The 26,556-nt window shown below is 58.5% G+C and overlaps 1 protein-coding gene across 2 annotated transcripts in view; it reads right to left on the reverse strand.

Annotated features, from left to right (window-relative positions):
• Positions 1–17,385: 17,385 nt before the first annotated feature.
• The window catches only part of AACS (acetoacetyl-CoA synthetase), a 52,422-nt gene continuing 43,251 nt past the window's right edge, over positions 17,386–26,556 (reverse strand). Inside the window, exons 15-18 of one of the 2 annotated variants that reach the window (XM_047828181.1) lie at positions 22,486–22,555; positions 21,960–22,018; positions 21,007–21,165; positions 17,386–18,591 (exon numbers count right to left, since the gene is read on the reverse strand). In XM_047828181.1, coding sequence (XP_047684137.1) covers positions 18,407–18,591; positions 21,007–21,165; positions 21,960–22,018; positions 22,486–22,555 — 473 coding nt within the window. In that variant the 3' untranslated portion in view covers positions 17,386–18,406. Of the gene's footprint in view, positions 18,592–21,006; positions 21,210–21,959; positions 22,019–22,485; positions 22,556–26,556 lie in introns of both variants that reach the window. The other variant, XM_047828182.1, reaches the window with a different exon arrangement.

Genomic DNA, 26,556 nt, shown 5'->3' on the forward strand with positions numbered 1-26,556 from the left:
ACCTGCACAGGTGCTGAGCAGAGGTGCCCACACCCCGACCACCCTCCCCTCTGCTGCCCCATCCTGTCCAAGTCCCGGTCCCTGGCGGGCTGCAGCTCAGAGGCACAGGGAGACCCCACAGGTTGCCCACTGACCTGTCGCTTGCCACGGAAGGTCTCCTCGCAGAGAGCCACAGCAGTGGCCCCAGGGCAGGGCACACGGAACATCGGTGGCCTCTTGCTACCTGGCAAGGACAGTGGCCTGACAGTGACTGGACACAGAGGGCGGCAGCACCCTTGGTAGGACAGAGGAGATGCACCCAGGACCTGGTCTGAGGTCCCGGATACAGCCATGCTTGAAATCCATACCCAGACTTCTTGGTGGCATTAGCCAATAGAGCATCCCTTGTTTGTGTTTGTTTGTTTGTTTGTTTGTTTGTTTTGAGAGTGCATGAGCAGAGGAGGGGCAGGGACAGAGAGAATCCCAAGCAGGCTCTGCACTGCCAGCACAGTGCCCAACGCAGGGCTCAATCTCAGGAACCATGAGATCCTGACCCACCTGATCCGAAACCAAGAGTCGGATACTTAACCGCTTAGCCGACTGAGCCGCCCAGGCTCCCCAGATCTTCCCTTTTCTAAAGCCAGATGGGTTGGGTGTTTTCACTTGCTCTCCAAAGAATCTAAAGTTCTTGGTCAAGCCCGCTCCTTTAAGTTTGATAAGTGAATATTTTAGTTAATGGAATCCTGTGGAAACTTTCACAGGTCAAAGTGAGCAGGGGACAGAGGCTGCAGACACAGCCCGGTCCATCCCCTCAGCCACAGCCGCTGGGTCAAGGGCAGCTACGGGAGACAGCGTGCGACTCGTTCTAGGACACACGGTAGAGGGCTGCATTCATATTCCTCTAAAATACACTCAGACATTAACAATTATGCGGCTAAAATTCAGTGTCGCTTTTTTTCTCGCTGATGGTCTCCTATCGGAGAAAGTGGGTAACCAACATTTTTCCAAGTATACGATTTTTTCTGAGACTCAATAACCAATAGAAAGTCGTCGTCAAGACTACAGACCCTGGAGCTGGAGGCACTTCCCGGCTGTGTGACCTCGGGCAAGTGGCCCAGACTCTGTGCCTCGATTTCACCATCTGTGTAATGGGGAAATCACAGCACTCACCCTCAGGCACCTGACAGGAAGATTCGACGAATTCTTGAATATAGACGTGCCTAAAACAGTGACTGCCACGTAATGTCATATAAAGCTCGTCATCGATGATATAATCATCATCGATAACGTAATATAATAGAACGTTCTCTGGAACATTTTGAGCACCGTCCCTATACATCGCCGTTTTCCCAAACTTGACCTTTGTACAAAAGAAAAGGCCGCTCCCACCCCTGACAGCTTGGACGAAGCTGATGAGCGGACAGACGGCCACCCATCACCTTCCGTCAGTCTGTCTTCCCCTGGGGAGAAAACACACAGGCAAAAACAACGCTCTATAACCCAATTTGAGTGCCTCGTTACAATTATATAATGCTAATTGCCGGCTTTGTGTTCCATTTGGCAACTTGTTAAAGTAATTGAACAAAATATAACTAATGAACAATTATAATGAAGTTCATAATTAGGTCCTTGAAGCACTTGATATGGAAAATAGTTCAGATGCTTTTAAAAAAAAAAAAAAACTGTACTCAAGTGAGGTGAGGCAGATTGAGAAATCGGGGAAGCTGTGAATGGTTTCTCTGGTTCTCGAAATGAATCAAGCCCCCCCCCCCCATCACTACTCAGTACCAGCCCTTAGAGCTGAGATGCTAATCTCAACGAGAGAGTGGATGTGAGCGCCTCACCCAAAGTGTGGCCCATAGTAGGTGTGCAAGAAATATTAGCTCCCTCCCTCCCATGGGGTCTTGCCCAGGAGACTGCCACACAGTAGGTCCTCAGAAGCGTAGCTAAGAGGAGAGAACGTAACTCTGCGTCTCCTGAGGACCTCCTTCCTCCCCGTCAACTCAAGATCCGCAATGACTGGGGGGGGGTGGGGGGGGGGCAGTTCACAAAGTCAGACGCGCAAGACCGTGGTCATCTCACGCGCTGGCCACCCCCACACCCATTCCCACTCTCGAGGTGGAAAGCCTACCGCTACAAGAGCACGTTCATAGCGGGGCCCCCTGGCAGACCCAGCCTCACACTGGGCCAAAGGCTAACGCTGCCAGAAATGGGACCAGTCCACAGCACGCGGCCCCAGATACGACGCGGCAAGAAGCGTCCAGCATCACCTCCATGCGGTCCTGCTGCAAGCTCCCGACCGAATCACACCAGGCAGCTCCATCCAAGGGGCCCCGCTGCCAAGCGGCTGGCCTGGCCTCTTCAACGGACGAGTGTCGCGGAAGGCAAAGGAAGTTTCCGGCAGTGCGTGCAATTAACAGAGGCTCAGGAGGCATGACAACTGCGTGTGAGGTGTGATACGGGGTTTTGTTCTGCCGTGAAGGACATTACGGGGACAACGGGCGAAATCTGCAAAAAGGTCGACAGATTGGATCATAGCATTGTTTCTATGTTAATTCCCCGAGTTTGATCATGGCGCCGCAGTTACGTAAGAGAATGCCTTTGTTTTTCGGAAACACACAATGGAGTATTTAGGGATAAAGGGACATTATGTCTGCAACTGACTCACGCAATTCAGAAGAAATACACGTGTGTGTGTGTGTGTGTGTGTGTGTGTGTGTGTGTGTGTGCATGTGCGCGCGCGCCCACGTGAGGGGAGAGAAAAAAGAGAGGATAAAGCAAAGGTTAACATTTGGAGAATGTGAGTCGAGGATATGGGTATTTTTTGTGTGTGCAATGCTTGCAACTCTTCTTCTGGTGAGATTATGTCAAAGCAAAAATGAGGGGAGAAAAGAAGGATTGCAGTACCTGCTTCCCAGCCTCCTTCGTAGCTGGGGGTGGCCCTGAGAAACGGCCCTGGCCGATGAATTAGAGGGGAAGACTGCTGGGGAACTTTCTGGGGAAAACATTCCCACAGGGAGGGCCACGAACATTCTTCTCGCTGCACTGGCCGCCCCACAGCCCCGCATCCTGCCATTGACACAGATGTGTGAGGACGTGATGCCGACGCCATGGCAGCCACCTTGTGACCGCGAGGAGAAGGCCAAGTAACTCGCAAAGACGGTGCCCAGAGAGCCTCATAGTGATCCCGGCTTAGGAGGTTACAGGAGATCATTAAATGCCTGTGCTCGTTAAATCCCTACTCTCGGGGCGTTCTGTTCCTTGCTGCCGAAGCATCCCAGCTCTCCTACCGCTTGCTACCCACCCAGGCCGTCCCTCAGGAAACCAGAGCCCCTCTGCTCTTAGAACCAATGAGGAATCTGGGGACTTTGCTGCCAGAGGAGTCGCCCGGGGAGCCAGGCTCCCCTCACCCCATGCCCAGCAATGTCTCCTCTCTCGGCTTCTCCTCCAGTCCAGAGAATCTTCTGGTCTGCTGGGGGTGGGGCAGGGAAACCCCGCTCCTCATCATGCTTTTTTTCCCTATTTTTTGTCTGTCTTCCTGTACACCCAGCTCTAGACTTCAAAAAGTAAAAGCTATAGGGGCGCCTGGGTGGCTCAGTCGGTTGGGCGTCCGACTTCAGCTCAGGTCATGATCTCGCGGTCCGTGAGTTCGAGCCCCGCGTCGGGCTCTGTGCTGACAGCTCGGAGCCCGGAGCCGGCTTCGGATTCTGTCTCCCTCTCTCTGCCCCTCCCCTGCTCACACTCTGTGTCTGTCTGTCTCTCAAAAATAAAAAAAGATTAAAAAAAAACATAAAGAGTAAAAGCTATAAAAATTAAAAAAGTAAAAGCTATAAAAAATTTAAATAGTAAAAAAATTTTAAGTAAAAGTTATAAAATAACGCTTCTCTCTGCCCCCCGCCCCCCAAGCTCCCTTTCCCTTTCTGCCTCTCTCCTTCTTCGTTCACCGTTCTGGTTCACACAGACCCCAGCTGCCCGGGGGGGCAGGAAAGGGTCAAGGAAAGAGTGAAATAAATGAAGAAAAAGATCACTTCATCTGGCAAATATTAATCCCTCCACCCAACGACCTTTCACCAAGCACTGAGGTCCTCGCCACTCTGCCCCTCCCCCTCGGAGGCCTCCTCCCCTTCCTCCCCTACTAGGCTCTGCCTGTCCCCATCAAGCGCACACAGTCCCAGGCCCCAGGTTTGTCAGCTTCCGGCCCTCGAAAGGCCTCCCCTCCTCCGCCTGTGGGAGGCCCAACCCTCGTTCAAGTTCAAGTCCGACAGGGGGCCCCCCTACCGGCCAGGGCAGACTTTTCCGCTGCGCCCACCTGTCGGTGTTCATTTCGCTCCGCAGGCCCGCCGCAAGCTGGAGGGCGGAGGCTCTGTCCATCATAACCACCCAGGACCCGCCCGCTGACTGACGGGCCCGCCGCCCGATGAGAGGGGGCGGGGGGCTGGGTGGGGGGGGCCCTACAGCAGCAAACCGCCCTGGACGTGACCTACTGGCCTTTACAGACGGCGCAGCCTCAACCTGGATCGCTCCGTCCTTTTCTTGAGGGCTTTCTACGCCTGGGTTTTGCCCTTTTTCCAGATCAAATTTTTCACGGCAAGTCTTCCTTAAATCATCAACGCCTGCGGACGCCTGGGTAGCTCAGTCAGTTGAGTGTCTTGATTTTGGCTCAGGCCCCAGGGTCGTGGGATCGAGCCCCACATCGGGGTCCACACTGGGCCTCGAGCCTGCTTGGGATTCTCTCTCTCTCCCCCTCGGCCCCTCTCTCCTGCTCGTGCTCTCTAGCAAAAATAAAAACATCAATGCGTTTTCTGCAGACCGTGAAAAGCAGAATCGCTAGGGGTAGGACCTGGGAATCAGGTTTTTTTTTTAAGTTTTATTTATGTATTTATTTTGAGAGAGACAGGGGGGCAGAGGATCCAAAGCGGGCTCTGTGCTGACAGAGCAGGGAGCCCAACGTGAGACTCAAACTCACGAACAGCGAGACGGTGACCTGAGCCGCAGTCAGACGCTTAACTGACCGAGCCCCCCAGGCGCCCCTCCAGCATCCAGATCTCAGTTATATCTTTGCTGTGGGAAAATACACGTAACGCAGAGTTTTCCACTTAACCCGTACGAGCGTGCAGTTCGGTGGCACCACGGCCACGCTGCCGTGCGGCCATCGCCACCACCCGCCCGCAGAACTTCTCATCCTCCCAAACAGAATCTCATGTTAACACTCACTCCCCCTGCCCTCTCCTCCAGCCCCAGTGAGCTCTGTCCCACTTTGGCCCTCTGAATTTGCGTGCCTCATGCGAGTGGCATCCGACGACGTCTGGCCTCTCTCACTTAGCGTGTTTTCAACGTGTGTCCACGCTGTAGGGTGGGTCAGTTTCACTTCCTTTTACGGCTGAATCGGACTCCAGTGTGTGGACGGACCACAACCCGTTCTTTCCCGGCATCTGCCGATGGCCACGCGGGCTGTTTCCACCTTGCGGCTGCTCTGAGCGGTGCTACTCTGAACACGTGTGCAAATGTCTGGGTAAGTTCCCGATTTCAAGTCTTTTGGAAAATATAGCTAGGACTGGACTCACCGGGTCACACGGTAGACCTACAGTTACCTTTTTTTTTTCTTAATGTTTATTATTTTTGAGAGACAGAGAGAGAGCATGAGCGGGGAAGGGGCAGAGAGAGGGAGACACAGAATCCGAAGCAGGCTCCAGGCTCCGAGCTGTCGGCGCAGAGCCCGACCGGGGCTCGAACTCACGAGCCTTAGGTTCCTGGCCTGAGCTGAAGTCAGACGCTCAACTGATGAACCCCCCCCAGGCGCCCCTGCGCTTACTTTTTTGAGGACCTGCCAAACTATTTCGACGGCGGCCACACATGTCATATTCCCGCCAGCAACGCAAAAGGCTTGGTTTCCCCACATCCTCACCGAAGCTCAACTTTTGGGACACATACATAAGCTCAAGCAACCACCCCACGGATCAAAATATGGAACACTTCCTGCACCCCGAAGGCATCTTTATGGGCATGGGTATTGTGTAAAAGCTCCCCAGCATCCAGGGTCAGGGACTGTGCCCTAAACTTCTTGCGGTTCTCTCTCTGGAAAGGCTGGCTGACTCCCAACTTCAAAATAAACCTCAGGTCTGAAGAGGCAGTGTTAAAAATGACACTGTCACTTTGACGGAGCGGCTGGTGATGCCACGGCAGGCACGAGCCCATCGATCACCGGCCACTGCCTTCTGTTTGGGGCGCAGAGGAAGACCCCAGGACGTGAGGCGGGGGGTGTGGGATGGGAAGGGTCAGAGTGGCCGCCTGGGCTCTCCCCAAACTGTGGACATCTCAGCCTGCACCTGCCAGGCCCTCTCCCCAAACTGTGGACGTGAAATCTAGCAGCCAGGAGGTAGGGCTGACCTCCCCGAATTCAATTTGCAAGGTCAACCATGCAAGAACCCAGGCCTAATAGAATTGTCACATCTGTGTCTCAGCCATTTACGACGTGCTCTTGCCGGGGTCTGAACACGAAAGCAATTATGTGATACACGCTTTGGCAAGAACCCTGAGGTTCCCGTCGGGGGGAGAGAGACACTGCTGTCTCCGGTTATTAAAAAAACAAAACCAAAAAAAAAGAAAAAGAAAGAAAAGAAGGGAAACCACAAAAACACTTCATTCTGAAAATTTGAAAATTTCCACTTCCCTAGAAATCACATACGAAGACCTAGGAATCGAATCCTTTTGAAAGCTCCATTGTCTTAAGAGTATAAATAGCATCGTCTTAAAAACCCACAATTTCAATCAAGCTGGAATAATGGGAAATACCACTCATGGAACGCTTTCTTTTGAAATTTCGTGACACTTGAATTCATTCCCCTCCAAATCTAATTAGAGCCTCCAACATGCGAGAGGGTTTTTGACGGCATCCAAGTGACTTGGAAACCATACACGGCAACTGATCTTTTTCACTGGGGCGTCATTTTTTTTTTTTAATCAACCTAGACATTCAAGAACCACCCCAAAACGGGACCACACAATGAGGCTCATCACAAGGGGGGATCGTCTCCGTCCTTCTGGGAGCGACGCCTGACAGGTTCGGCAGGTCAAGGCCGGCGTCCGGAACCCACGCATCCGTGCCCCCTCGTGGCCAGTTCCTTGGACCCGGCGCCTCGGTCCGCGTCTGCGAAATGGGGGTAACGATGGCGTGTCTGTCCCAGGCTTGTCGTCAGGACGAGCCTCGGCACGACGTCCGGCACGCTGCGAGTGCCACGGCTATGCTGGCTGTTGTTAGCTCCGGCCCAGCGTCGGGCCCGGACGACCGGCGCCAGCCCCTGCGGCCTGTGGTCCCGAGCCTGCCCACGGTAGGAGGGCGGTCCGGCAGGCCCCCCAGTGGGAGCCACGAGCCCCGGCTCCCAGGACAGCCCCCGCTGACACAAACGAGCTTGCCGCCTGCGGCCAGTGGCACCTGGCCCAGCAGTCAGTGCCCGGAGGGGACTGGCAGTCATCACCGAAACCGCGGGGACCGCGGCCAGCCCGAGGCTGTGTGACGTGGGGGGTCAGCTCCTGCAGCCCAGGCTGGGTGGGAGAGCACAGCCGTCAGCTCCCTCCCGCAGACGCCTTTTCTGTCTCTGGTCCCCATCGGCTGCAGGCAGAGAGCCACGCGCCGGGCCGCCCGGGCTTCCTTTCTGCACGGGGCCCCGCCGTCTGGGCCACGGAGGACACCGGTCCGGCTCTCCCCGGGAAGGGGGCCATGGCGGGGGGGGGGGGGGGGGGGGGTACACAGAGGCAGCACGGCAGCCAGACTGCCTGGGGCCTAACGCCACGTGCGTCCCGCATGCTAACGCGTGGCCCCAGGCAAGTCTACACCTCGGTCTCCCTTCTGTGAAAACAGGGACCGTTTCGGCATCTTCTCCGGCATCTTCTCCGTGCGGACCTGGGAGGATCCAACGAGTTGCTCGCTCAGGCGTCGCCACCGGCCTGGGCGCTCCGGGAGGGCTCGCTCAACGGGCAGCTTCTGTTCAGGCTCAGCCCACACACGCTCGGCTTGGCAGAAACCGACTTCATTCTTCCGTGACCGAGAGGAAGGTCTCCCGCGAACCCGCCTCTCCTGGGGACACGACATCGACGTCAGTCACGTGTGGGGTCCCCCCTCCCCCCAGGGCTGTGCCTAAATCCGGGCAGGGGCCGGAGGGAACGTCTTCTCATGGTCCTCTCTCCCGCCGTGGCTCCCGCTTGGGCGGCCCCCTTGCTCGCTGGATCACTTCTGGCAGAGCCCCGGGGAGGATGACGATGAGACAGAGGTCAGAGGAATCGCGCGTGCAAAGCCGCGGAATGGCGTCCAGCCTGTGCAGGCGGTCACACTATGCCAGCTGTTATGACCACGTGATTGCAAGAAAAGCTTGTGGAATCTCCCAGTGTCTATACTGGATCCAAATAATAAACAAGTAGAGTCTAGACAGACACGCTCGCAGGCTAGAGTCGAGCCCCTGGCCGTCGGCTGGAGACAGCTCTTCCTTGTTGCCAAATTTGCAGTTCGCAGAAACCCCATTTTATAGACGGGAGAGCTGAGGCCGCGTGGTCGAGAAACCCACACCGTTGTGACCCAGCTGGCCGAGGCCGGACTTGAACCCGGAGCGTCTGCTTCAGATTCACAGCCTCTTATGCCTGTGCGTCCCAATAACGGCTGTCGCCTGGACACAGAGCAGGCTCCTGCTGTCCCACGTTTCCCCAGGCTGCACCCGACCCTCTTCGAGTATTATGCCACCAGCTCGGCCCTACGTTAAAGGAGCCGCGTTCTGAAGACTATTGCTACATAACTAACCCAAAGTTAGCACAGACGAAAATAATTTTATTATATTTCACGGATTCCACAGTTAGAAATTCAGGCAGAGCCCAACTGGGTAATTCTTCTGTTCCACGTAGCGTCAGCTGAGGTCGCTCAATGATATTCAGCTGGCAGACGGCTGGTCTGGAGGGTCAGAGATGGCCCTACTCGTGAGCGGGGGACCTCGGCAGGGATGGCTGGAAGGCTGGGCTCCACGGGACCTTTGGACCAGAGCGCCCCCATGTGGCTGCTCCAGCCTGGTGACCTCAAAGGAAGCCAGGCGTTTTTTTTTGTTTCTGGCATAATTTACACGTAACAGCGGGTACATTTCGGAGGTACGATACGGGTACGGACGTAGGTAGAAACACAGACACAGACATAAAACACCTTCATCCACGCACGCACTGATGGGCACGGAGGTGCCTTCCGTACCTCGGTAGTTGTGAATAACGCGGCACTGAACACAGGAATGCGAGCATCTCTTTGACATCCTGTTTTCATCGTCTTTGCCTACATGCCCAGACTTCTCACGTGGTCAGGGGCTCCCACCCGAGCGGGCAACCCCAAAGGGACGAGGCCGAGCTCCAGGGCTTTCCCGGCCAAGCCTATGAAACCACGGGCACCACCTGTCCTACTCGGTAGACCGAACCAGTCACCGGCCCACCCAGGTTCAAGGAGAGGGACACAGACACACCCCTCCCCACCAGAACGCCCGTCAAAAACTGTCCCGCCGGTCTCCTTCAGCCGCGGCCACCGCGAGGCACTGCTCCTCCCAGAGGAAATGCTAGCTGCGACAAGCCACAATTTGAGAGACAGGGTTACCCCAGATGGAGCTGCTGCCCCTCAAAAGGTGACCCGTCTCGGGTTAAATCTGGCTGATCCTCAAAACCCAAGTCTGCATTTGCGGTCTGCGCTTGCGAGGCTCACTTGCGTTCGTTACAGGTGAACATCCAGAACCAGAAAAACCAATTTTCTTCAGGAATTCTGTTGGGGAACTCTTGCGGGCGAGATCCAGGCCATGCTCCCTCCCCGCTCCCTCCCGAAACAAGGCCTCCAGGGGCCTTCACGGGCACCATCGCCCAAGGTGGAGCCGGTGAGGTGGGGAGAAGGCGGTACCCTAGGCTCCAAGTTCAACAGCACTTCCCCTCCATCCGGCCGTTTCACGGATGCCCCCAAACGGTGCCGAGGACCCGCGGCCTTGGGAACCAGTCCTTGCAGACCCCCTCTGCCGTCAGCAGGCTCCCCGAATCACCTGGGAGGGACCTCCCCTCTCCCACTCTCACTGCAGGGGCTGGCGGGGGACGGGCCCACAGGCCACCTGCAGGGGTGGTCACATGACCCGGCTGTGGCCAATCAGAACTTCCCGTTCCCCTGGTCAACGTGATTGGGTCTGAGATGGGTACATGACCTTGGCCAGGCCAATGGGATTCCTCCCCAGGCCTTAGGGGAAGGAAAAACAACAACAACAACAACAAAAAAAACCTGAGACTGAAGCTTACACAGAAGGAAGGACTAGGGGCTGTAAGGTAACTAGCTAATGTTTATTCAGCATCTACCAGATGCCTGGCTCTATTCCTAGGCCATGGGATTACTTCGCCCTCATCACAACCCTTTAAGATGCAGTCTTTTAACCGCCACTTTTATAGTGAGGAAAATGAGGCTCAGAGAGGTTAAGGAACTTCTCTATGGTCACACAGACAACCATACTCCAGATCCAAGTACTTGGGTTCAGAACAGGGTTGCCGGGTTTAGCAAAACTACAGGACAGCTAACTTTGAATTTCGGATAAACAGTGAACACTTTTTTTTTTTTTTTGGTGTAATTATGTCCCAGGTAGTATTTGGGATCTATTACACTAAAAAGCTATTCACGGCCTGAAAAAATTCAAATTTAACTGAACATCCTATATTTTTTTACGTATTTTATTTTTACGTATTTATTTTTTGAAGTAGGCTTCATGCCCGGCACGGAGCCCAATGCAGGGACTTGAACTCACAACCCTAAGATCAAGACCTGAGTTGAGAGCCAGAGTCAGACGCTCAACCGACTGAGCCACACAGGCGCCCCTTTATTTTATTTTTTTAAGTAGGCTCCACACCCAACGTGTGGCTCAGACTCACGACCACAAGATCAAGAGTCGCTCACTCCACTGACTGAGCCAGCCAGGCGTCCCCTGAACATCCTTCATTTCACCTGGCAACCCAATTCCAGAGTCCACACCCCTAACCACCACACTGCACTGCCCTTAGAGATTCCAGGAGAGATACCGAATCGTGATGATATGGTCTCAGCCCCTGGGCCCCGCTAAGCCTGAAGCCACCGTTAAGAGATGGCTTCCTGTCACAGTGCCAGCTCCAACCTTGACCACGGTGGGGACCAAGGGGTAGAGAGACAGGAAAGAGGTGAAGGAGGAAGAGTCCAATCCTCAAGGACCTGGGCAGGACAAAGGAGACAGGACTCAAACACAGAAAGGGGCTAAGTGGAGCGTGATCCTACTTGCTGAGGCCCGGACGACTGCGACTGTCTACGCACTTTCCACTGCTGCATAATAAGCTATAATAAATTATCACAAACACAGTAGCTCAAACAACACTTGTGTATTACCTCTGTGGGCCAGGAGGCTACGCATGGCCTAGACTGTGCCCAGCTCAGGACCTCACAGGCTCAATCAAGGTGAAGGTCAGGCTGTGTTCTCATCTGGAAGCCCGACTCGGGAAGGATCCCCTGCCAAACTTCTTCAGGTTTATGGCAGAACTCATTCCTTTGAGGCTCTAGAAGTCACAGTAGCTTGCTTCTCCAAAGCCGTGAGTCTCTGCTGTTTGATTTCAGGGGAGGCCCAGAGCCTCATATAAAGGACTCGCCTGATTAGGTCAGGCCCACCAGCATAGTCTTCCTTTTGATCAATGCAAAGTCAACCGATTAGGGACCTTAACTGCATCTGCAAAATCTCTTCACCTTTGCCATCTTCTGTTGGTCGGAAGCAGGCCACAGGTCCCACCCCCATCCAAGAGCAGGGGGTAATGCAAAACTATGGGTGCTAAGAGCAGGAATTATGGGGGCCACTGTAGAGTGGTATCCACCACAGATGGGAACAAGTCAGTCCAGATTGGCACAACAGGTGTCCCAGGGAGAAAGGATGTGAGCCCAGCTCTGACGGACTGGTGGTGAGCAGCGGGTGAGGCGTGAAGGGGGAAGGAGAGGGGAAGGAGGAGAGAGGTGATTGGGGGGGAGGAGGAGCAAGCCCCCCCCCCCCCCCCGCAGGAGCCCTTCTGTCCAGCCAGTCCTGGCCCAGCACGGGGGGCTGCAGCTGTGGAGGGCGGAGGCAGCTAAACGTTCATCCGGAGTCTCGCAGGCTTTTGAAAGCCAAATGGGACTTCAAGGCTTTGCTTTCCAGAGTTTGTGTCACGGAAAAACAGGGCACTTCCCTCCCGCCCCGATTTTCTCATCTGGAAATCCATCCTAATAGTCACCAGGCCACGGCTTGTAGCTGGGCTGGGGCTGGGGAGCAGAGAGACAGAGGGTGTTAGAGAGGAGCAAGGGAGGGAGGAGGACGGGCCAGCACCTGTGAACAGATGAGAAGAAAGAGAGGGGCTGGTCGCTGCCCCCCACTCCCAAAAAGAAACCCACGCGCTCCTCCCGGACCCCCCACCCAACCCGCCCCAGCAACCAAGGAGAGCCGCTTCCACACCTGGGAGGGATCACATGACCCAGGCCTGGCCAATCAGCACGTGCTCTCCTCCTGATCTAAATGGTCCAATGACCTTCAACATGGGAACTCAGGTTGGAAGCACCAGGGAGCAGATCTCTCTCCCCTCCCAGCGCTGAGACGACACCATCCTGGAGCCGTAAGTATCCAGGCTGCCATTGTGAGGGGAGAAGCCATCCGAGAATGCAGTCAACACAGGGGAAGGCGAAGCTGACGCATGGAGACAGGGAACCCCGACCACGCCAGAGCCCCTGGATCCAGCCACACCTGAAGCTACTCCTAGCACTGCAGTTTTCAAACTCGTGCTTTTTGTCTGCTGGAGCCAGTCTGGGGTGGGGTCTCTGTTACTTGTAGCCAACAAAATCCCGAGTCACGGTTCGAGAAAGGAAGCGGAGACGGCAAAGAAGGGGACCACGCCAAGCAGGTAAATGGTCAGCGGCAATGCGAGAATGATAAAGTCAGAGCCCGGAAAACGGAACCCAGGTCCAGGCCGTGTGGTGCCGCTGGACCACCACCCCTGTTCACTCTCCTCAAACCCACTCTGACTTGTGATTTAGCCGTTGGGGTCAAGGAAAGAAGGAAGCCGCAGGAAGAACAGGAAGGCATCCCAACGAACAGAAGTTTGGAAACTCCTCCAGCACGTGAGTCCACTAACAACTGTCTCTCCCCTGGAAGTCGTCTAATGAAATCACGAGGCCATCCGCTTACCGCTGTGACGGTCAAGGGTGCGCTCCAACACGACCACCCGTGCCAGTGGAGTCGGTGCTTAGCTCGTGATGTATTTTCAGCATCATCTCAACAGGCCTTTACTTACTTGCTTACGACCGTCTCGAAGACTTGGGGACACGGCGGCAGCAGGCTTCTAGAACGGACGTAAAAGGCAGCCGTGGCTCGGAGAGCAAGAACAGCAGCTCGTCAAAGCCGGAGCCAACACGAATCCTGCCTGTCCCGGCTGTGTGTTCGACACCGATTGGCTTGCTGGACCGGAAGGGTTCTCGTGTTTTGCGCACAAGCGGTGCCGGGGCCGTAGCGAGAGGAGAGAGGAGGCGAGAGGAAGCTGGGAAGAAGTCTCGCCACCGGGCGCCCTTCCCGCTGCCCTCCCCCCCCCCGCCCCACCACGCTCTGAATGCACGTCCACTGGTGTCACTGCTGGGCTCAACACCGTCACGGCTTCCTCGTGGCTCTCGGGACACGACCCGCACCCCACATTCTGCACCGCGGCCCCTCCCCTGCTTGGCTCGGTACCCTACCTTCTCCAAACCACCTCCCCCTGTTGCCCCGGGTCCGTCCGTTCCCTTCTCGGGACCTGGACGCAGGCTCGCTCTCCTCCGCCCACGGGCCGCCCCCCGTCTCCTCATGGTGGCATCTTCCCTCCGAGGCCGTGCTCGGCGCCGTGTGCCGGGAGAGGCCTTGACCGTGGTGTCCGGTCAGACCACCTCTCCCTTCCTTGCTGACCACGGGCCCTGCCGGACACGCTCACTCCATGGCGCCTCTAGAGGCTCACCACCCTTGGTGACCACCGGCCCCGGGGACAAACACAGGGGCACCGGGTGAGAGCAGCTCAGTGCCTGGTACCTGGCTCTGCGGAATACCCAGGGAAAGCCGCTCGGCCTGCACACAGAGAAAACCATCCCCTAACTGGAATCTGTTCAGGGCCGAGGCTGAGGCGGTGGGGCCGTGAGCAGCCACAGTCGGACGAGGCAGGCGCGACAGGGGAAGAGTCCCGCTGGCCCGTCCACGAGCGGGCGCTAGGCTTGCGTCCCTCACCCTGGATTAGAACAGAAATACCAGGGGAGCCCGGGGGGCTCGGTCGGTTAAGCATCTGACTTGGGCTCAGGTCATGACCTCAAGTTCGTGAGTTCGAGCCCCGCATCCCGGCTCTGTGCTGACAGCTCGGAGCCTGGAGCCCGATTTGGATTCTGTGTCTCCCTCTCTCTCTGACCCTCCCCCATTCATGCTCTCTCTCTGTCTCAAAAATAAATAAACATTTTTAAAAAACCGTTAAGCAGAAATACCTGACGTGTTGCCTGCCCTGCTCTTCTGGGTTTTGACAAGGGTGTGAGGTCAGCACACGCACACCTGCACACTCCACATACACGTGTTCACACGTAAATACACGCCCTCCCGCACACGCGGACGTTTGCACACCCACAAACGTGCACACACACGGCCAGAATGTTGATGAAAGCCAAGTCTGTCTCACGAACCTCACAGTCTAGCTTCGAGATGCAGACACAGAAACACAAGCACGCACACACGCGCTCTACCCCAGGCTGACCCTCCAGCTGCAGGCCAGGTGTGACCCAGCTGAAGTGCACCTGCCCAGCCCCGCTGCGTGCACCTGCGGGCTGAAGGGGCCGCGGGGCCGGAAGCAGAGCGGATGGGGCTGCGGTGTGAGCGGAGCGAGCCAGTGCCGGTCACGTGCACGGGACTGCCGTGCGGGGGAGGGCCCAGCAACCAGACGGAAGAAACTCGGGTCACTTGGGTGACCCTGCAGAGCAAAGCCACCTACCCAGCCCCCCCCCCACCCCCACCCCACCCAGTCCACCCATTTACTTCAAAGCTGTTGTAGGGGAAAAACTCTTTCCAACCGAGCCAGATTTGGGGACGCTCATCAGAACAGATGAGCCCGTACCCCAACGACACAACTTATCCCCGGTACACGTGTGCGCGACTGTCCCTGTGAAGGCAGAGCCCAGGGCTAGGGGACACGGCTGGGCCCTCAAAGGGAGTTTATTCCCCATGAGACGTTGCCCTGGGACCTCGAAGCCCGAGGGGAGTGGAGGGTCTCTCCTGGTCACACACGCCCACAGTGATGGCGGGTGAGAAGGCCAGGGAGACCCCTTTCCCAAGCCTTGGTGGGTTCAGCCATTTGCTAGGGGGCTCGCCAGGGGCCGGGGAGCCAGACGAGGCAGCAAATCTGGGGTCCCCCAGGGCTCATATGCAGGGAGGTGGGCCAGCAGGCCGGTACCCACAGCAAGAGGGGTCATTTTGGGGCCAGTGCAGAGGAAGCACGGCACAAAAGGGGGACGGGTCAGGGATCAAGTGACCCCGACACGGTGTTCCAACATCTCTAGGATCGTCTGCACAGGCCAGGAGGTGGGGGTGGGCACAGTGTGAGTGGGAAGGGGCCGTCCCCCTACAGAAGGTTCCCGGAGGTGGGAAGACAGACCCAGAGAAGGGACAGCTGCCTGGGGGCCCGCAGGCCGTGGGAACACCCCACCCCCACCCCAGCCAGGCCACGCTGCAGGCCCCGTGCTTCTGGAGGGGTGGGGGCGAGCACAGTGGGGATCAAGGAGGAGGAGGGAGGGGCCGCTGGCTGGCGGGGTGGCAAAGGCAGAGGCAGCTGGCCGGCAGGTGCTCGCAGGGCGACGCCCAGGCCAAGGCACCTCAGGGGAGGGTTGGGCCCCACGGGCGCTAGATGGCTGTCGTTCAGACCATCTGTCTCTCATTAATGAAGTTGTCCAGCGTGGCTTGTTCATGAGGACGCGTGGGCTCAGCCAGCCTGGGGGGTCCTGCTGGAACTCAAAGGGCACAGCAGGTAAGCTCTCACCAACTCCTCAGGCACAGTCGGTCTGAAGGGTCGGGCCCGAGTCCTGGGAGGGAGGGGGCCGGCAGGCCGGTCCCACAGGGAGGATGCGCCCAGCCTGGGGTCAGTCAACCGCCAGGGCTCCCGACGGCCCACACCGCCTGGGGACCGCTCGCCGTCTTCCTCAGCGGCGGGACCCGGCCAGGTGGGCAAAGTGAGGCAGGCAGGACGAGGCCCCAGACGTGCCGGGTGGAAACGTGAGGTTCCGTGGTCAGGGGCGTTAAGGCTGCACGTGGAATTAGGCTTTGCTCATCAGTAGATGTTACAATAGGGGGATTATCCTGGATTATTCGAGTGGAGCCACCGTATCTCAGAGGTCTCCTGTGTGGCAGAGGGAGGCAGGAGCCGCCACAGGCTCTGGGGACGGAGGGAGGGATGAGCCACCGGCCAAGGACGAGGGCGCCTCTGGCGGTTGGAAAAGGCAAGGAAGGGAGTCTCTCCTGGAGCCTCCAGAAGGAACGCAGCCTGCCTGCACCTTGACTTTCCCTCAGTGACACCTGCATCGGGCTTCTGACCTCCAGAACTGTAATACATTTGTGTTTTAAGCCACTGGCTTTGTGGTAATTTGTTACAGCAGCAACAGGAAACGAATAGGAAAAAGGTAACAGGTCCTGTTTAAAATGCTCAGACCTCCAGAGTCCTCTGCAGCGAGGGGTGGCCGTGTATGGCCCACCTCTGGTCACTCAGGCACAAGCAGATGTGCAAAGGGTGGGTTTTCCAGAAAACCCACCGTTTGGCCGATTGAAAGGGGACAGGCTGGGGGTGGGGGTGGTTTCTGCCCCTCACCCAGCCCTCCCGTCACTTCCTCCTTCCTGCCTGGAACACGATGGGAGCTGGGAGGCAGGCGGAGACGGAGGGCGGGCAGGGCACGGACGCGCGCTGGCCATCCGGCAGCTACCGCACGGCCCCGGGCACACACCTGCCTCCAGCTTCCCGGGACAGGAGAAAAGGAAGCCCCGCTGGGCTGAGCCCAGGTTCGGTGACACGCGGCCAGACCCACAGCTCCTGCAACGACAAGGGCTGTTATCCAGACACCTGGCTTCCTGGGACCGTGGGCGAGTCCGGGGTAAGGACAGCGCCCTCCTCTGGGGTGCCGGCTCCACGCGGAGAAGTCCTCGCTGGCCATCTGGTCACCCCGGACGGGTGCTAAATACCAGGGGCGCGGGAAGGCTCCAACCACGTGGCCAAACGTCTCCCCCAAGGCAGGGCTCCCAGCTGGTTCTGCGGCACAGGCAGCATCGGGACCTCGGATCCAGTCACCCCCTCCAGAGAAAACGTACCGGCCCGCCGCACGTGAACAGATTTGTGCACGCATGTGTATATGCGCGTGTGTGCATGTGTTTATTGTATAAATTCTTCATGGCGCTTTTTCCCCGTGTTTTTGTCATCCAGAAGAAAAGGGATTCGAGAAAGGTTTTCGTTGCGCTCAGTTTTCACAAGTACAGAAACAAACGTTAGGATTACAGGAATCAACACGCTGAACCAAAAGTGCGTACCAGCCACCCGGCTGTGGCACCCGGCACTCGATTCACAAGTGTGGGTATCACAGCTGCGACTTGAGGCTCCCAGGGCTCCGGGTGGAGGGCGCGGCGAGGCCGTGTCCCCCGAGGCCAGGCAGCTCCGTCTGGGGAGGACCCCGTGACGGCCGCCCGGGCGGCCCGCCAACTCCCCGAGAGCACCGCCACCCCGCAGGGCGCACGGCCAGTTCCGCGAATGCCCCCGCACGGCAGACAACGGACGTTAAAACGTTCTGAAACCATTCAAAGTCCACAAGATAAAGGGACCCAGTTAAAGCACAGAACCCCCGTGTCCTCCAGAGGGAGCTTCCACCTACGGGTCAGAGCACACGGCCCCGCCAGGAACCGCAGGGACCCGGTGCGATGCACACAGACACAGACGCGCAGGGGTGGTCGGCCGCGGGGGGCAGTTCACGGGCGACAGCAGACGGACGGGCCCTGAGCCAGGAGAACACACAGCTTCACACGTTAAGAGAGCAAAAGAAAGCAACAGGTGCAAGGCTGCAGCGGGGGTGTGCCGTCGCCAGAAAGCCAGCCGGTGCCCGGAGCGTGGCCGTGGCCGTGGCCGTCGGCCGTGACCACCCCCACACGGGCGAGCCCCGGCGCCCGGCAGCGCGTGCCAGGGCGCAGGTGGGAAGACACACACACCCTCGAAGCCTTGCCACACGCACAACCAAACGCTCCTCCCTCTCAGCCTCTGGTCCGGGGAGACTCGGGCCCCCGCCGGATGCAGCTGCAGATCAGAGACGATCTTCCCCAAGCCCGCAGACGCTTGCCTTCCCAAGGGCTAAAGGTGTCTAAGCGCTTTCTGGAAGCCACGGAAGTCACAGCACAGGCACGTGTGGCCGAGTGTGGTGCGAGCCGGTCCCACTCAGAAGTCCCGCAGCTCGGGGATGTCCCTGTACAAGTCCAGGGTGTCGGGGTTCGAGAAGGCCCCTCGGTGCTCCACGGCCTTTCCAGCAATGACCTGCTTCACCGCCGTTTCCACCTTCTTGCCGTTGAGGGTGTACTGCCAGGGCGGGCAGAGAAAACAGACAGAAAGGGACCTGAGCCCTCAGGGGAAAAGACCCCTCGGGCTCCGACGTCTGGCTGTCCCGACCAAGACCGAATGGCCTCCACCTGCAGCCAGACCGAGGGCGACCCGGCAGCCGGGCAGGCGTGCCCAGGAAGGCGGCTTTCCACCACGGCCGGCGTCTGGGGGGCTGAGGGCCGATCCCTCAACCCGGGTCTGTACCCTCGGGCGTGAAGTCGGGGGTGCCAGCGCCCCTCCCCGCACTGCGGGTGGGGTTCTCGGCGCTCGCCGCTAGACTATTTCTACTTGGTTACTTTTCCTGACGTCACGACACCTCCCTGTGTCGTCCGACCCAGCCGTCACTTCCGTGCAAGCGGCGAGCGGCTCCCTGCCCCTCGTCACCGATCCCCTCGCCAGGGAGCTCGTCCGGGAGCCTCCCGACACCTCCCCAGATCCCTCCTCAGAACCCTCGTCTGGGCCGGCCAGGGCACTACATTCCTCGCAGTCAGAAGCCTCCCAAACGTTCAAAGCTCCCTCTCGAATCCACGCCTCGTGGGCCCGGCCCGTGGTCCCAACAGGCTTCTGGTGGCAGTGTGGGCGTCAGGCCAAGAGACGGCAGGACAGAGCCCGTGAATAACACCGCCGGTGCCCTCGACTCTCCTCCACGGGCACCACTTTTTTAAACCTGAGATGTAATTAAAATTCATCCACTTGAAAGACTCAGGCGACGTGTGAACTAATTAAGGATCTAAGTGCTGGCTTCCGGGGGAATGCCTGTCACTCGGGCGTCAGCCCCGCTCACCCCGAAAAGCAGGAGTCTCACCTGCTTCGTGTGCGTGTAAGCTTTCTACGACAGGTCCAAGAACGACTCGGGGGAGCTAATAATTTATACCCTCCGTCAGCTGACAAAACAAAGAAGGCCTCGTTTCGGAAAAATCCCGCTACTGTGTCCTCTGGCGAGAAGGGTGGCAGGGAGGCAGAAACTGCCCAGCTCCAGCTCGGGCCTCCCTGAGAGATAACCGCCATCTGCCTCCCATCGGGACGGGCCAGGCTTCTCCACCGAGAGCGGCCGCCTGGCACCCACCAGCCTCGCCGTGCCCCCAGGGCCCCGAGTCTCCGTGGCTGGGCCGCCCCTCCCCAGCTCGGCAACGCACAGGGCCAACCCGGTCCGTCAGGGCAGAGCACGAGGACCGGAAAACACGGGGCCTTGAAAAACCTCGAGGAACCCTTGCAATGACTCCCCAGCCCAACCAGAGGGGACAGCACCTGGGGAGAGCGAGCAGAGACAGAGCTGGGCTGACAGGGACCCGGGCGCCAGGCTGAGGACAAAAGACGGTCACCACGTCCCGTGTCTCCACTGAATCCCCGTGAGCGGACACGGCTGGGGAATAACCCTCCCGGCAGCAAAGGACACACTTTCCGTCTCAACAAGAGAAAGCCAAGGGGAAGATCAAACTCTAGTCACTCAGAATGTGCCCGAAGCACACAGAACCGGTTCACCGAAGGAAAGCCTTAGGCCCTCATCGGGAGAAGGCAGTAAGTGTCCCTCCCTCCCTGAGAGAGCCACCGTCTCCGGAGTCATCAGGAGTCACCGACCGGGAGAGACAGACAGACAGACAGACAGAACTCCCGAGCTGTGCCTTAACCAAAATGTGACAACTGCACGGACGGTGTAGCAAGTCCCAGCCCTGCCCGCACCCCACGTATGCATCCCTGCTCGTGGCAACATCAGGGCCCTGCTTCAGCTGCCCCCCACCCCCAGCCCCACCCCCTCAGCGAACAGCTACTCGGCAGGCCTCGGAGACAGGCCAGCCCGGTGCGATCGGCGGGCTCCGTGCACGCGCGCGGACGCACGCACTCGGCAGTTTCTGCTGTGGGCTGACGGACGCGTTCGCCGCGTCGGCGGTCCGAGTGAACGCTGAGATCCCATCTGGGCACGCCTCCTCCCCCACTCAGAGCCTGAACAAAGTGCAAGGGGGGGACGAGCCTCTAAATAGACTCGGGTCTTCTTTCCACGGGCACAACTCAAAATGCAAAGGCAAGGGCAGCAGCCGCCAGCGGCTCTTCGTACCGTCAAAATTCATTTTCTCGTTAATAATTCCGAGAACACCGAGCCTGCCCGGGGCGGGGGGGGGGAAGCCAGGTGGATGCGCAGGGCCCGGCCCGCCTACCTTCCCAACACAGGCACTGAGCACAAGTTACTCGAAAGGCAAGTCGGGAAGGGTTAAAAAGAGAGAGAGAGAGAGAGAGAGAGATGGTGGGAGAGAAAAAAAAGATGGCGTTGCCAGGCAACGCGGACAAACGACACACAGAGCGTGAGCTCGCTCCTCGGGAGAGGCCGGGCCGCGTGGGGGGCGCCCGGGGCGCGGCTGCCGGGGGCGGGGGCGGGGCGGAGCCCGGCGGGGCACCTACCGGGATGCCCTTGGTCTCCAGGATGACGCTGGGCACGTGCCGCGCGGAGAGGCCGCGGCGGATGGCGTGGCGGATACTCTTCACCAGGTCGGGCCCGAAGGCGTGGCCGGACGCCATCTTCAGGAACAGAAGCACCCTCTCCTCCCCGTCCTTGTTGTACTGGGGGACACAGAGGCTGTCCATCACCTCCTCGAAGGCCTCCACTGCAGAGACAGGGGAAGGGGCCACACGCTCGCACCGGCCCCCCTCCCCCCTCCCCGGGGAACAGCCCCCCGGGGGACAAGCAGAACGCCCATCGCTGGTGACAGGCACAGCTGCAGCTCGAGCTGAACGGTTCCAAGAAGCCAAACTCAGGCCTGACTTACTTAACTACAAATGAATTTAAAAATAAAAAGGAAGCAAAGGCCCGTGGTGGGGGCTCCACTGGTGGGGGGACCAAAGGCTGGGAGCAGACAGATCAGGACTTCTCCGCCCCGGCTGCGCAAACAACCTTGATGTGACAGCGGCAGGAAGCCACCTCCTCGGAAGGCTGATTTTATGGCCTTGGTGGGCATTTTAAAGGCCCACGGATGACTGTGCAGCTGTCCTTATTTAGTGTGCTGAATGGTGCTGTGTGACCTCCAGCAATCACACAACCTCTCTGTGCTTCTTCTTCACCCATAAAAAGCAGACACAACTACGCAACCCAAGGAAGCTCGCTGTGAAAATACAAGGTGACGGAACAGGGATGGGACCCTGTGACCTCAAGAATACCGCTCTGGGATCTTACGGCTATAAGCAACGTGGACCAGGTAAGTTCACAACTGTCCATTCCCACGGCTGAGGCAAACGGGCTAGAGTTATGCCAAAAGGTGGGGTCTTTGTAAAACGGGCCCCGGGGCTCCCCGCTAGGACAGGCTGCCCCCCTCTGGGATGACCTAAGAACGATTTCAGGAGCAAGGGAAAATGCGTACCAATGTTATAGATTTCCGAACTGCCGAATCGCACTCCGTTGGGGTTGAGCGTGCCGTCACTGGAAAGAGAGACGCGGTCACAAACACAGGAGCTCCTGAGTGAGGCTCGTCGCACGGGGATCGGGGGTGGGGGCCACCACCGCCTTGCCACATGGCAACACCGGGCCCCGTCACGAAGGCTCCCTCCCCTGCTCTTTATCCCCACCAGCCACCTTCTCTCTCTCTCTCTCTCTCTCTCTCTCTCTCAACCAAAAGCCAGACAACAAGGGAGTCCCCTTTGTGTGGACACACCTGTCCCCTCACTGTCCCTTCCCACCTGCACAGGTGTGGCATGTGGCCAATACCCACACATCCCAGGTCTGAAAGGGCGGCTGCTACTGTGGACGGACGCTGGCCGCACCTTGGCCACAGGCCTCCCACCCCACCCTGGGGCACGGAAACGTGGATCGGGCCCGGCCCCGGCCCTCGGGCAGCAGACGCAGGCTGCCTCCTGTCCCTGCCTCGATGCCTCGGGAAGACCCCTCACCTCCGGCCCAGCATGACGATGCCCCCGGTCTTGGGGTTGATTCTGCAGTAGTCACCATGTGCCCAGACACCTGCAGGGAGGCAGACGTACTCAGTCACCCTGAGGAGAAGGGGTCCCGACTGGCTGCCCGGACAGATGCCCACGCGGGCCTGACGGCAACACGATTCGCATGGTTCCCCAACGTTAATGCCCGTCTGCAGACGCGGCTGAGGCTCAGAAACCAGGAAGAGGGGCGGCTCTGGGGAGCCAGGGGCAGATGTGACCTAGACAGCGCCCGCCCCAGGAGCACCTCTTCCAGTGGGGGCCCCGTGCACCCGGCTCCGACCCGCACCAGCAGGCAAGAAACACCACTCCTGCAGGGCCCACCCGACAGGGACCCCGGGAAGTCAGGGGCGCCGACCCCAGCAGTGAGGATGCCGGAGGGGCCGGGGAAGGTCAGTGGGAGCTTCGGGGGAAGGCCCTCTGACTGAACGGTAGGAACCACAGGCCACGCTTTAGGAGGACGGGGTGGTCCAGGACAGCCGAGAAAGACGGTCCGGAGGGGTCCGGGCCGCTCTTCAATGAGAAAAACAGAGGCAGCACGACCAGTGGCAGAAAACTGCGACAGTCCTAGCAACGGAGGCCTGAGCTAAGGCACCAGCCGTGTGGACAGAGCTGAGTAGCTGGTGAAACCCGGGGGACGTGCAAGGCGGTGGGGGCGGGCGGATCAGAGGTGACCCTGAAACCAGGCAGCTACCTCCCCCTGTGTGGCGGGGTCCCGGGCTGGCCCTCGCCCTGGGGTGCAGCAAAGCTAATACCCCAAGGGATCAAGGCCCCAGCCTCGGCCACGCCCTCCCCCCACGCCGCCGGCCATCTAAGGCGATTGCCAAGGGAGCGGCTGAACCAGCCAAAGGCCTCCTCCCGCCGCCGGCAGATGCGGTGACCCCCCACCAGCCACACAAACGGAGGAGGCCGGACGGGTGTGAATAATCACAAGCACGTGCCGCTCCCTGCAGCCACCAGGGGCAGCCTCGCCTCCCGAAACGAGGGGGCCCCTGCGGCCCGGAAGGGAAAATGCCAACTAAAACCAGCCGTGGCATCTTCACCGAGAGCACCCCTCCCCCTCCAATCCTACAGAAGCTTCCGGACCCAAGGGGCTAACCCAATCAGCTCACAACCGTCCGGGAGGCGCCACCCCAACAACACACTCTGCTGCTGCTCGTTCACCGTCATGGCCACACGCTGCCAGTAGCGTGGATTAAGGCCCATTGAGAGGGAAGTCAGGGCGCCTGTCCGTCCGTCCGTCCGTCCGTCCGTCCACAGGGAGGGTGGTCCCTGGGAGGCGGTTTGAGACCAAAGGACCCCCGAGGTCACTTATTCTGACGCAGAAGAGGACCGTAGGCCTCAAGGTCCTTCTTCCCTCCTCCCCAAGGTGAAGAACGAACCCCCCCCCCCCCGACCGCACTGGCAAAAGATTCACCCCCACAAACAGGGAAAACTTCCCGGGACTGCAGGTGCTACGTGTGGGGTGTTGGCAGGAACACACGGGTTGGCCACTCAGGGGACCAGCTTTGTACGCGCAGTCCCGGGACACAGAAAGCCGCAGACACAGCAGCAGGGCCTGTCCTGCTCATGTGGGGACTCGGGCGCCCGTGCTGGCACACGGTCTGGTTTATGTGGAGCCCGGTGTCCCAGGAGTTTGATAATTAACGCACGGCCCCGGAAATGGAGACAAAACGGAAGACGCAAATGCACCCTGAAGGAGCGGTCATTTGTGACAGCGAAATGGGTCCGCCTCGTACAAAACAAAGTCGGGAGGAGGAATTCACAAGGGGCTGGTGGCTCTGGTGCCAGGCTGTCGCAGGCTTCCTCGTGGGCTTCCGCAGGCCTGCAGCTCCCCCTGTGTCCACGGCAGACTGGCTTTGCTTCTGCGCCGCCCCCCCCCCCCCCCCCCGTGAGCGATGGTGCCTGGGGACAAGCATGCCAGCGTGAAGGGGGAGACCCGGCCTTCTCCTGCTTTCCCCCCTGGAGATCCAGCGCGGGGAACCTCTTACAGTGAGCACATACTTTTGTACATTAAAGAACAGTGGCACAGCTTTCCACGTACACAGACGCGCCATCACGGACAAATCGCACAGTCACACCCTTCTCTTACTGGACTCGGGACCTCCGTCCGCTTTGGACTCTTTTGCTGACGAGGGCTGAGGGACACTGGCCGTCTCCCTGTCATCAAGCCCAACATCCTGGCAGCTCGTGGGCAGGCCTACTGTCCCGTGTCCTCTACACTTCCCTGTGCCCATTTTGTTTCCATTTTTGCCTTGGCTGCCAGGAAACTCAGAGCTGAAGTCATTGCTCTGTAGAATCAGAACGGTCTGAATCTTTCTTCGGTCTGTTTTTCATTTCTCTTTAAGTTTTTACTAGGCTTTTAAAAACAGTAAGATGTTGGGGCGCCTGGGTGGCGCAGTCGGTTAAGCGTCCGACTTCGGCCAGGTCACGATCTCGCGGTCCATGAGTTCGAGCCCCGCGTCAGGCTCAGGGCTGATGGCTCAGAGCCTGGAGCCTGTTTCGGATTCTGTGTTTCCCTCTCTCTCTGCCCCTCCCGCGTTCATGCTCTGTCTCTCTCTGTCCCAAAAATAAATAAACGTTGAAAAAAAAAATTTAAAAAATAAATAAATAAAAACAGTAAGATGTCATGAAGAAAACCAAAACGACTCATAATTCCCCCACTCAGACAACCCTTTGTCGTGCATTTATTCACAGACTTACACACATAGACTTCCTTTCCAAACACAAAAGAGATACTACGCCCTCTGTGCTGAACTTCTGCTCTTCGCTCGCTGATTTCTTGGATATCACTGCCTGCTTACATTCTCACCCAGCCCAAGGGTGTCTGGGAGTCTCCTTCCGGCTACAGCAAGGACCACCTTGCCTTCCAACCATTTTCTTTAACCATCAATTCCAATACAGTGTAAGAATCTCCCAGTGCTGGGGAGTGGAGAGACGGTCAGGTTCAACCCGTGTTCACCCGGTCCATGACCAACAGCTGCAGGGTCCCACTGTCTTCACTGCCTTCCTCTGTGCATACTGGTTCCTAGTCTGCACCTACTCGCAGGAAGTACTTGAGGCATCTGCTTACAAAACTGACTATATGATGAGATTCTTTAAGGAGAATCAGAACTTCTGTCCTGGGGATAAGCGGAATCCTATGATCAAGCAATGATTTCAAGTCCGATTCTCCTGGCAGCCAAGGCAAAAATGGAGACGCAACGGCGACTCCCGAGTGGGAAGTGTGGCGCCAGGACGGTGGTCCTACGCAGGTTGTGCCAACACGCAAGGCCAAGCAGGAAATGGGAGAGGTCCACGGCAAATTCTGCCACCAACGGTCACCTGCCCTTCTCAGACCGTCCACACGTGGTTAATGCAAAATCGGGTCACTTTTTAGACACCAAAGCAAGTACTTGGACTAAACCGCTCTGGGACAGAGGGCTTGCTGAACCGCGAATGGCGCAGCTGCGGGAGCTCAGCAGTGCTTCTGAGACAAGGGGGGGGGGGGGGGGGGGGGGCAGGAAGCAGAGCTCTAAATAAAACACCTCCGGGCTCTGGGACAAGGCGTCGCTCAGAAGACGAACCGAGAGGGCGTCAGGCTGCGCCAGAGTGACCAGCGGGTTGTAAACCACCCCACTGTCCAGCCCCTCGGTGAGGACCAGGTGAGGGTGCGTGGGGCAGAAGGAAGAGTCCGGGCCAGAATCCGCTTGCACACGCCCTTTCCCCCTGAGCGGGCCGCACAGTCCTGGGTAAGCGTGCGCGTCCGCAGCCCTCCCGCGGGCAAACCACTGGCTCGTGCCGGCTCCCGGCAGCAGCGACTGGGGCGCAGGGGCTCTGCGCACACGGGCCGGTTAAGGGTAAGTTAAACCCGGACGCCGGTTTCCCGTGACGGCGTCGAGCTGAAGGTGACAAGAATCTGAGCAGACGCTCACCATCGCCCCTCTGGCGGAAGGGGCTGTGAGCCGCTCCCCAGCGCGCGGGCGGAGGGCACATCCAGAAGCGGAGCCCGCGGGCCCGGCCAGGCCGAGTCTGCGCCCGCAGCCCACG

The sequence above is a fragment of the Prionailurus viverrinus genome, chromosome D3 (genome assembly GCF_022837055.1).
Source record: "Prionailurus viverrinus isolate Anna chromosome D3, UM_Priviv_1.0, whole genome shotgun sequence".
NCBI classification, from domain to species: Eukaryota; Metazoa; Chordata; class Mammalia; order Carnivora; family Felidae; genus Prionailurus; species Prionailurus viverrinus.